This window comes from Atta cephalotes, assembly GCF_000143395.1.
Source record: "Atta cephalotes unplaced genomic scaffold scaffold00058, whole genome shotgun sequence".
In the NCBI taxonomy this organism is placed as follows: Eukaryota; Metazoa; Arthropoda; class Insecta; order Hymenoptera; family Formicidae; genus Atta; species Atta cephalotes.
The window spans coordinates 1,005,424-1,016,197 of NW_012130122.1; the positions used below are offsets into that span (position 1 = coordinate 1,005,424).

The window sequence follows — 10,774 nt, forward strand, 5'->3', positions numbered from 1 at the left end:
ATAGAGTGGAATGAGGAATCAATTCATAGCCCAATTCGTAGTTTTGTCATTGTCGACTTGTGGGACGGCGCATTGTCTTGATGGAAGAGCACTTTTTTTGCGCGCCAATCTCGCTTCAAATGACTACCAAACGTGAACTATGTGTCCTTTCTGGTTGACATTTGGCTTGAAGGGGTTCGAAGAGTGGATCTTTCGAGATGTCGCGTCATCAAATGGATTGTAGCGCCATTTCATGGAAATTTACCAAACTTATCAAACCCATGTATATATATAACAATTTAGTAATGTATATATATATATATATATAGCTTGTTCAGATTACAAAAAACAGTGTACGTGTCTAACACCGCTTTGTCATATTTTATGATAAATCAATGGAAATTTATCAATAAAAAAATGCAAAATATGTTTGATAACCTCAATGCCAATGATATAAAAGAATTTGGATGTATTTACCAAACTATCGACCTATTGCAATTCTTTAAGTGAGTACGATTTACTTATACAGGGGAGATATCGGGGCAAGTTGTTACACGGAGTAAATTATTACAGTTATTACAGTTAGTTTTTTTAGTTGCTATAGGTGACAGCACATTTTTATGAATTTTTGTATATGATTCTTGTGATACCCTTTACTTAGTTTAGCCGCTATATATTTGAACTCTAGAAGGTACTATGTATGTTTTTTATTTTCACTATTAAAAGTAAATATTGTATAAATTAATAAAAAATTAATAAAACATTGTATAAATTGCTTGTGTTATTGTACATATAAGTTAAAGTATGTGATTCTTTTGCATATTTCTTTTATATACATTTGATTATAATAACACATTTTGAATCGATATATGTACTGGTTTTCGATTTGTATTTTTTGGAATTAAAAAATTGAAAGTTGGGACAAGTTATTACACTTCATGGTCAGGGCAAGTTGTCACAGTGCAACAACTTATTCCATTGAAAATAATTTTTTCTTTCTACAGAATGATGCACAGACTTCTATAAATAGATTGTCGACTTTATCTCCATATTTGAAGACAGCGCTGGGTAGCGCCATATTTGTGTTCATTCTTAAATGTATAAATCACATGGATAATAACATTAATATTTTTTACATAAATTTATGCGATATTTATAGATAGAACGCATATGTGAATTAACATAGCTCGGAATCAGGTTCATCTCTTTCTATCATATTGAATCAACAATCTAGTTAATTATAAAAATCAGTGGAATGGTGCGATTTTACAAAAAAAAGAAAAGAAGGAGGACAAACAGGAGGACTTGTAAATGTAGAAACGTATATTATAGAGGTAAAGAAAGTTAAAGATGACCATCTGTATGTAAGAAAAGCAACAAATGCGTAATATTAATTTTATGGTTTTCCAACTTTAATAACTAATTAAAGAAAACATTATTGTAATAATATCTTTTTTAAATTTCATATAATTTTATAAATTTATAAAATAAATATTCCTTGTGAAATATTTCGTGTTTGATTTCATTGTAATCTTGAATTTGCTATATATTTATATATAGCTATATGCTTATACATATAGTAGATATAACAACTTGCTCCACAATGGGGTATATATAATTTATTTACTGATAGAAAATTTTAATTTTTAGTATTTAAAAATATATGATCTGTTTAATTTGCTTACACTTTTTTACATTTAAAATGAGATAGATATATATTTCGCGCTGAAAAGCGAAGATGCTGGTGTAAAAAGTGTAAGCAAGTCGAACAGACCTATAGATACAAATCAGAAAAATATTAGCTATCTAGGTAAAGATGTACTTAAAGTAATGCGTAGGTATTCATTAATTTAAATGTATATATTAGTGAAAAAAATTGCTAATCAAAAATTGTAATAACTTGCCCCTGGTTTAAATAAATAATAATAAAGTTCTACTTATCTACATTAATTCTTCATTCACAGAAACGGAATAAGAGGTGCAAAATTATATCTTTTGAATGAAAGCATAGATATGGATAGTATTAAATTAGCTAAACGTCACTATAAAAGGTGAGATCTCTTATTATAAAATAGAAAATAGGTACTTACTAAATAACTTTTTGATTATTTTCAAGTTCGTTTTTTGTCACAAATTTTCTTCATTACTCTACTCTTCATTCAGACTAATCAAGAAGCACAGCAATGTTTCATGTTATTGACGCATTCTTTATAAATAATTGAAAGTAAAAGATTAGTCGTACTTATTATAAAATTGCAATCACACTGAACATGTGCCACTTAAATATCTTAACATTAAATACACTGCACACGGAACATACAAAATTATGTTATGATGAAATTGAAATTAACGATTAAACTATTAATAGAGATAATTCGAAGCAATAAAAAAATTAATTAGCAAATAGAAAATTAAAGACAGCGCTGCGTAATGTCGCAAAGTTACACACAGTGTTGTTTGGTCGATCGTAGTGTTGTCAGCTGGAAATTAGGTCGTAACGTAGAAATAATTCGATAACCGACGAAAACTTTCTTAAATTGTAATGTCAGAACATTTAGAAATTTGTTAATTTTAGTTTTACTCAGAAGAACTATTTGTTTGTTAAACTTTTCGTCTAGTTGTAGCGCTTAAATGTCTGAACAATTAAATTAAAAGTTTTAAAAATCCTGAGGAATAATATAAATTCTTACATGTCATAATGCTAATCAAATCAATTTGAGGAAAAACTAAAAACTAAAACTGACCGGTATGTTACATATTTTCGATTCAGTCAAGCATAAAATCAATATAACACATATTTTATATGTCGCTCGAATAGTATTATTGCTCTGTGTAACACTTAGATTGGAAAAGAACTGCGAGTTACACTTGATATGCGCAAACATCTTCAGATATCAAATTTTCAGGTTATAAAAAAATAAATAAATAATAAAATTGATGCTAGCAATTTTAGACGCAAATGTGTAAAAATATAAAAGAACATCCTACTGAAAAAAATCATGTCATATAGTTGAATGACAAAATCATGTAATTAAAACATGTAAATCGCGTAACAGATTGTTCCAAATCAGTATGTGATTTTAAAATTATGTATTTTGAAAAGTCATGATAATATGTTGTTCTGCTATAGAGTGTATTACCAAAATCTGCACAAATTTCAATTTAAATTTTTCACTATATTATGCCTCCACCAAGTTATTGGCGTTCGAGAAAACCTTATGTTTCTAATAAATAATCATATTCTCAAAAGGGCCGCAATGTTGAAAGTGCGGAGTATAATCAAAGAGCCGCGATCATTGAAAGTCTTCGCGCTAGGCGCTTAGCAACGGAAATAATTCTTTGAATATCCGAGATCAACTGTTTATGACGTTGTGGCAAATTATACGGCTTTAGAATAGTCCAACGAAGGTTCCAGTTATGTTAGCGAGGAGTCATTCGAAAGAACGCATTGCGAGGACCCCGCAGTTGTTCAAAGGGTTCAAGCGCTGATTTCAGATGACCCAGGATAATCGTTGCGAAAATTAGCATCGATTGTTGTATAAGCAAGCTAACAATACATCGAATTGCCGAGAAGGATTTTCGATATAAATCGTACACATTAAAGATATGACAGATGCTCTTTGAGGTTGCTAGATCAAACCGAGTTGCTTGTCTCGGCTTCCATTCTGGCCTCCCAACAGCCTAGATTTAAATCCCTTGGACTACTACGTATGGAGCGTAATTGAAAGGATCACAAACAAGTCTCGGTATCCCAATGTGACGTCATTAAGGACCACTATTGAGGCAGCATCCGTCTGTATGGACAGCGCTACATTACAGCGTGCATACGAACGCTTCAGACCGAGAATAAAGGCTGTTATTCAAGTTAATGGGGGATATATCGAATAATTGTGCTTTACAGAGATCCCCCAAGTGCCATATAAAAGGATTTTTTATAATATTTAATTTTTCATTAAAAATATTTTGTTTAAAGAAATTGTCCGGATTTTGGTGACGCATCCTGTGTATCTATCATTCAATTTTTTAAAATTGAATAATAACTATAATCACATGATGGATGAAATTATTTGTAATATTATGTGATTTTTCAAATTACATCATTTAAAAAAATCATGCACTGATTTGGAACAATCCGTTATATGATTTACATGTTTTATACGATTTTATCAATGATTGTAACATTGTGACATGATTTTTTCAGCAAGGCAAAGTTAAAATAAACGCAAATACGTTCTGGATTTGAGTTTTCTTCAATGCTTCAAATCAAGTACAAATCAATAATTTGCATTTAATTTCATTTGGTACATCCCAATTGATTGTGAACTGTATCTATTACGTATGAATATATAATTACATAGATATTTTACTTGTATTATATTTATTCTTAGAATCACAAATATTACTATTATCTTAATTTTACAATATTATTTTATTTTAATTAAAAATAAATATATATAATCATCTTTTTTGCAAAGATCACTTCATTTTATTTTATTCATTTGTAAAAATTGTTTAATATCATTTTTTTATAAAAAAAAATTTTATGTAAATTCTGTACTTTATTTGTAATTATAGTTTATATGTAATTATAGTTTATATGTATAATACAATTGCATCATTCATCTTTTTTTAAGTTCACAATACTGTTCTAGCCATTATTATTTATCTTACAAAGCTTTGCTATATCAATTATGCATATAAAACAATTACAGAAAAGGCCCCTATTACGAGATCATACCAAGTTCATTTTGGGTAAATGCTAGAAGTCTAGGCAGAAAGAAATAATAGGTCATTTTGAAGAGATTTAATAAGCTTTAAGATAATGTTACATAAAATTTAATTTAAATTTCATTTTTTTTTTAATTAAAGAAACGTAAAAAGTGAGAAATCACAAAGTCAAAAAATTGTGCTCCTAATATGAGATGCTCCGAAAAATCGATAATAAAACGCAAAATATATCAGTATTGCAATTAAAAAAACTTTATTTAATGTTAATTTAACAATGTTAATTTAACAATGTTAATGTTAACTTAATTAATGTTCCTAAAATACAAACAAACAGCCAGCGTGCGCGAAAAATGAACATGCCATAAATTATATTCATTTTCAGGTAGTTGGAATCAAGCATCGCAGTCTATGTTTATAGACACTCGACGTTCCAATTGTCTTTTTTATTATTATACAATAACATTTATACTTTAGCAATGATTTTCACTATGACATAGGAGCATACGTTATTTCATATTAGGAATATCCTGGGTATCTCATATTACGATTTTCACGCCTTATAATTTTATGATCATCAAATCTAACTTCTGTAATTAAACAATTCAACACAGTCCATATTTTTCTATTACGACCTTACTCTATCACTACTTGAATATATATTTATTGCCAAATATTTATTTATTAAATAATAAATAAGGTTTTAAATACTTATCTCAATGAAACTTGAAGATATCCAAATTCTTAAATCTTGTTTTACAATGGTTACAGCCATGATCTAATAATGAATTTTCTACTAAATTTTCAATCTAAGAGTTTTCAATCTAAGAGCAATAATAAATTCATGTGAAATCAAGACAACGTTTATTAATTTAGCAGAAACGCTGTTATTTCATATTAGGCACCTATCTATATAATAGGGGGCTTTCCTCTAATAATATAGTTGATTGTGAAACAAATTCTGCATAAAATTATTATGCATCTTAATGTTCTCGCCACCATTACATTATCAATACATACATTAATATATGCTTTACGTTTTTAAATATAAGAATTTATATTCACTGATGATTACATTTGCATTGTAATTGTATTGCATTTACGCAATCCGATATTTGCATACAGACGTAACTCACGGATTGCAAGATTTACATTTCGTGCTCGTTTTTCATATTTATAATCTAAGCAATTAATAAAAATATCAAATATGAAAGCAGACAAGGCCTCTGTTTTAAAGGAGAATTTTGGTTTAAAAGCTTGATTTTTAGATTATTTTCACGAATTTTTTTTTGAAAAATTCATAAGACCAAATTAGGGTTGTTTCTACCTATTAATATATATTTCAAGTATCTTTTAAAAGTATCTTTTTTATTGTAATTTTCCAAGAAATAAGCCTTATATAACAATTTACGTAAAATCATGCAAAAAACACGGTGACCATGATTTTTCAAAATTAGACCAATCGCACCCAAATTTTGTGCACATCTTTAGCGCATATATAGTTATTGTCTGAACTACAATAAAGTCAAAATGTTTATTTTTATTTATTTTACAGCACTTAACGTTAGATAAAAAAAATTCGAAAAAATTGAAAAATTTTCAAAATGATGCCATTTTTTTTCTTTCTAATATTTTTTTTTGTCATAGATTAAACGATAGTCAAACTCATATGCTTTAAGAATTTCTTTAGTTTTCAAACGAGCAGAACAGCTGCAATGGTCACCATGTAGCGTCTTTTTTTTCATCATCTTACATAAACTGTTATATAAGGCTTATTTTTAATAAAAATTCTAAAAAAATGATTTGGAATATGTAGGAACAATTTTGATTTAAATAGATTTAAATTCTTACGAATTTTTCAGAAAAAATTTCTGAAAATAGCCTAAAAATCAAGCTTCTAAACCAGAATCCCCCTTTAAGCTACTCGCTAATGCTGAAACGAGGAAGCTATTACAGCTTAGAAATAACTTTCAAAAGGTTTAAACAAAACGGCCGTGATAATATACATGATAATATACATGATAATAAATTGTATATCAAATTCTTATCACTGTCTTAGCATCATCTATCTATTGCAATGCTGACTCAGCTATTATTAAATATTCCATTAATTTTCCTTGTAAAATACAATGAGAATCTACGTCAACTGATTATAATTAGCGTAATCAGCGTGATTGATACTCTCGGGAATCGCTTGTCTTAACCTTTCCTCTCTTTCAGATTTCCGAATTCGACGAATTCATGTCAATATTCCTCGTGGAAATGCCTTGCAATTAATTTATCTGTGAATCAGATCGTTATATAACAATTATTTTTGAAATTTTCAGCTTTGGATGATTGATTACTTCAATATTTTATTAGAATCTTAAGTATTACTAAAACAAGTTTAAAATAATATTTAACATATTACTTTGATGTTTCAGAATGGCTTGGATCGATACAATAATTAAGACACTATTTATTGTGATCATTCTATGGTTTTATCGTAAGAATATATTCTTTTATATTACAAATATATTTTAATATATATATATATACATATATATATATATATATATATATATATATATATATATGTATATACTTATTTATCATTTGTTGATTAACTTATGAAAGAGGATTGTGATTGGGTTATTTTTTATTTGTATTTTATTATAATTAAAGACATAGAGAGAAAATATGATATGAATATATATATTGGGCAATATATAAATTTTAAATAATGTAAATAATATATTAAAATAGTAATAAATATAAATATAGTAATAAACATTTTACTAACTAAAAACAAGGAACCAAATTGGCATCTTCGATTATTTTAACAGAATACTCGATTTTGGCGATAATATTAGTTGGCGATAGTTTTAGTATTAAAGACCTGTTTTAACTCTTTAAATAATGTAAAACAGCATATAGGTGGTACACTTAATTTCTTCCGATTTTTCGTCTCCAAAATTAATTTGTTTTGAAGAAAAGATAAATGAATACTTTAATGAAAGTAATTTCCTCCATTTTCTATTACTTTTTCCTATCTCTCGGCAACAGGATAATTCCACGATAGAACGCGATATCTTTCGAGGCGATCCATTCATTCATCCATTTTTACTTCTTCGTAACTAGAAAAATGTGTGTCCGTAAGTGCGTTAACCGAAAAGAGATCGTAATCCGACAATGCCAAATCTGGAGAATACGCTAGATGCGAGAGGACTTCCCATTCAAGCTCTAGAAATGTCTGCTTTACGTTTTTCGCGATCGAGTGTTATCATGCAATAAAATGACTTTACATTGATTGTTGATTACGGATCTTTTTTGTCTTCAACTTGTTTCTCAATCGGCATAACTGCTGTTAGCGATCAGCTGTAACGGTTTCATTTGGATGCAAGAATTCGTAATATAATATATCCATCCTTCTGGTCCCATCAAATAGAGCAAAATCTTATGACCGTGAATATTCCTCTTCGGCTATTGAAGTGGATGATTGCCTATCTCATCCCTAATTTTCTCCGCTTGGAATTATCAAAATAAATCCATTTCTTATTACCAGTCACGATAAGCCACAAAAAAATTCTTTTTTCTTTGTCTGGCAAGCAAAGAAATCGCGATAGATAGCAAACGATTCGAAAAGGCATTTTCTGACAACTCATGTAATAATCATATACTCTTCCTTATGAATTTTTCCAATGAATGGCATGCAAGCGTTTTGAGACATTGGAGTAACGCTTTCGACAACTCTAAAAGTGTTTGAACTGGATTCTCATCAAGCAATTTTTGCTCGACATCTTCAAATTTTTTTCGACTGTCCGGAACATTCTTTATCTCCTATGTCAAAATCACCGTTTCGGAAGCGATTAAATCAAGCTCTGCATATTCTTTTCGAAATTTTATTATCATATATTTGGATAATAAGTGTTTGGATAATGCGTTTCAGCTGCGATTTTTTTGAGGTTAAAGCAATAAAGAAGCACTTGTCGAAAAACAGCTTATCACGATTCATTTTTAATCGATGGAAAATCTCTTTGGTGTCGAGAAATCTAATCTGCGAGGACTGAATCACTTTCAGCAACATTTAAACTACAAAAGACATGCCACTTCACTGTTGAAACTCATCAGCGTTGGAGGCGGCATCTTTTAGTGGTAGAAGAGCGGCAGAAATTAAATTCACCACCTAATAATATGTAGTATTTTTTATTGAATTTTAATTATAACTATTTAATTTGTCTATACAGTACAGCTTATTCCAGTAATTTCAGCAACACTACACATTTTAATAATATTGAAAATATTGAAGTTGTAGCAATATTATTGAAAGCTTCAGTATTGTTCAGGTAATTGTAACTATCTAAGACTCATCAAAAAAATTCTAATAGTTTTATTTCACTATTAATTAATAAATATTTTAAATAATATATACTTATAATATACTTTTTTATTGCAATTCGAATGTTAACATCTCAAATAATATTTCGCATTTTCAGTATAAAGTATTTATATATTATAATATATTATATTATAATATATTATATAAATTAAATATCAATTTCTTCAGAAAAAAGGTGAAATTTTGTTTGTGCACGCGAGTGTATGCACATTTAATTTAACTTAAAAAAAAATCTGTCTTCGGCGTAATTCATGCCATAGTTCTCAATATATACTACAAGCTATTCTGAGAATTTTTTTATTTATTAGTTTATATATAAAAGCAATATTGTTCATATATTCAAAACAGTTTTAACTTGCCGTCACATTTCAATCTGTCTACATGCTTTGAAAAGTCATAGTAGCTTCAAGAATCGCAAGAATCTGTTTTATTATTCAAAGAAAAACGCCACCTAAGTCTACTTCAACTGTTAGAACTGATTGTAACTGACATCGATTCATTTCTTGATAAAACAGCGGAATACATGAATACAAGGACATCAAATCCATTCGATGTACAAAGTTTCTATCATGATTGTTACTGTCAAAATACACCTAATCAACATCAAACTCCGACTATTTATAATCTATAATTTATAATCTATAATTATTTTTATTGATAAAATTGTTTAATATAGTAAAATTTTTAACTGTAAGTAATTCATTGTATAAAATTTTTTTGTACGCGTCAAATAAACGAAAAAATAAATTTTATTTATGTTAATACAGTACAAGTATTATTGTACTTGATTAATTAATAGCTTAAATTAATCGGCTTAAATTAATCGGAGTAGAAATCATTTATTTAAATCTTATCGTTAACATTGTACCGATCTGCATCTCGAATACACAACCGCAACGATATAGCCTCTTCGAATGAAATGGATGGCGTCGGATATAGGAATTAAACTTCCTTCTTAAGCGATTTCGTATCATGACAGTGAAATATTATGTACACGCCAAAGAATACGATAAGGATAAATACGGAAATAGTTGGCAGATTATAGAAAAGTAAGATGACATTCGTAAAATTTCCGATTATAATTGCATCAAATCGATTATTAATGGCTTTTATGGCAACGATGAGAATTACATAACATGAAAATAGAAGAAAAGGAAAATTATTATGCAAAACAATTTCTGTAAACACCTTCCTTTTTCATGTGTCTCATAGCATTCATTTCATGAAGAATATTTTACTTACTGAACACTTATATTAATAGCAACAAACTTTAGCCTTTTAGAAAGTGTGTGTCAATTTGTATTGTTACTTAATAAAATTTTCCAGAAATGATCCAAAATTGAATATGATATTCGGACAATAAAATTTGAAGATTATAAAAATAATTATTTCTTACATATATTTATATTTCTAAATAAATGAAAATTATAGGACAAATAAAAATATAATGATTCTAAAATGATAAACCAGTAACATAAAACATGAAAAATAATAATTACTTTTCACTAGCAGATAAATGGAGAAGATTGATTAAGCGCGTGGATAAATCAAATATTCTAATATATTAGATAGGAAATTATAATTACGTAATTGTAAATATTGTAATTTAATTACAGAAAGAGAAACAGAGAGAGAGAGAGAGAGAGAGAGAGAGAGAGAGAGAGAGAGAGAGAGAGTATATATATTATTATT

The 10,774-nt window shown here is 28.2% G+C and overlaps 1 protein-coding gene across 1 annotated transcript in view; it reads left to right on the top strand.

The window, feature by feature from the left end:
- The window catches only part of LOC105623521 (putative fatty acyl-CoA reductase CG5065), a 28,109-nt gene that overhangs the window by 14,344 nt on the left and 2,991 nt on the right, over window positions 1-10,774 (top strand). The window contains 1 exon segment of the mRNA XM_012204914.1: window positions 309-448. Within this exon segment, the coding sequence (XP_012060304.1) occupies window positions 309-448 (140 nt within the window).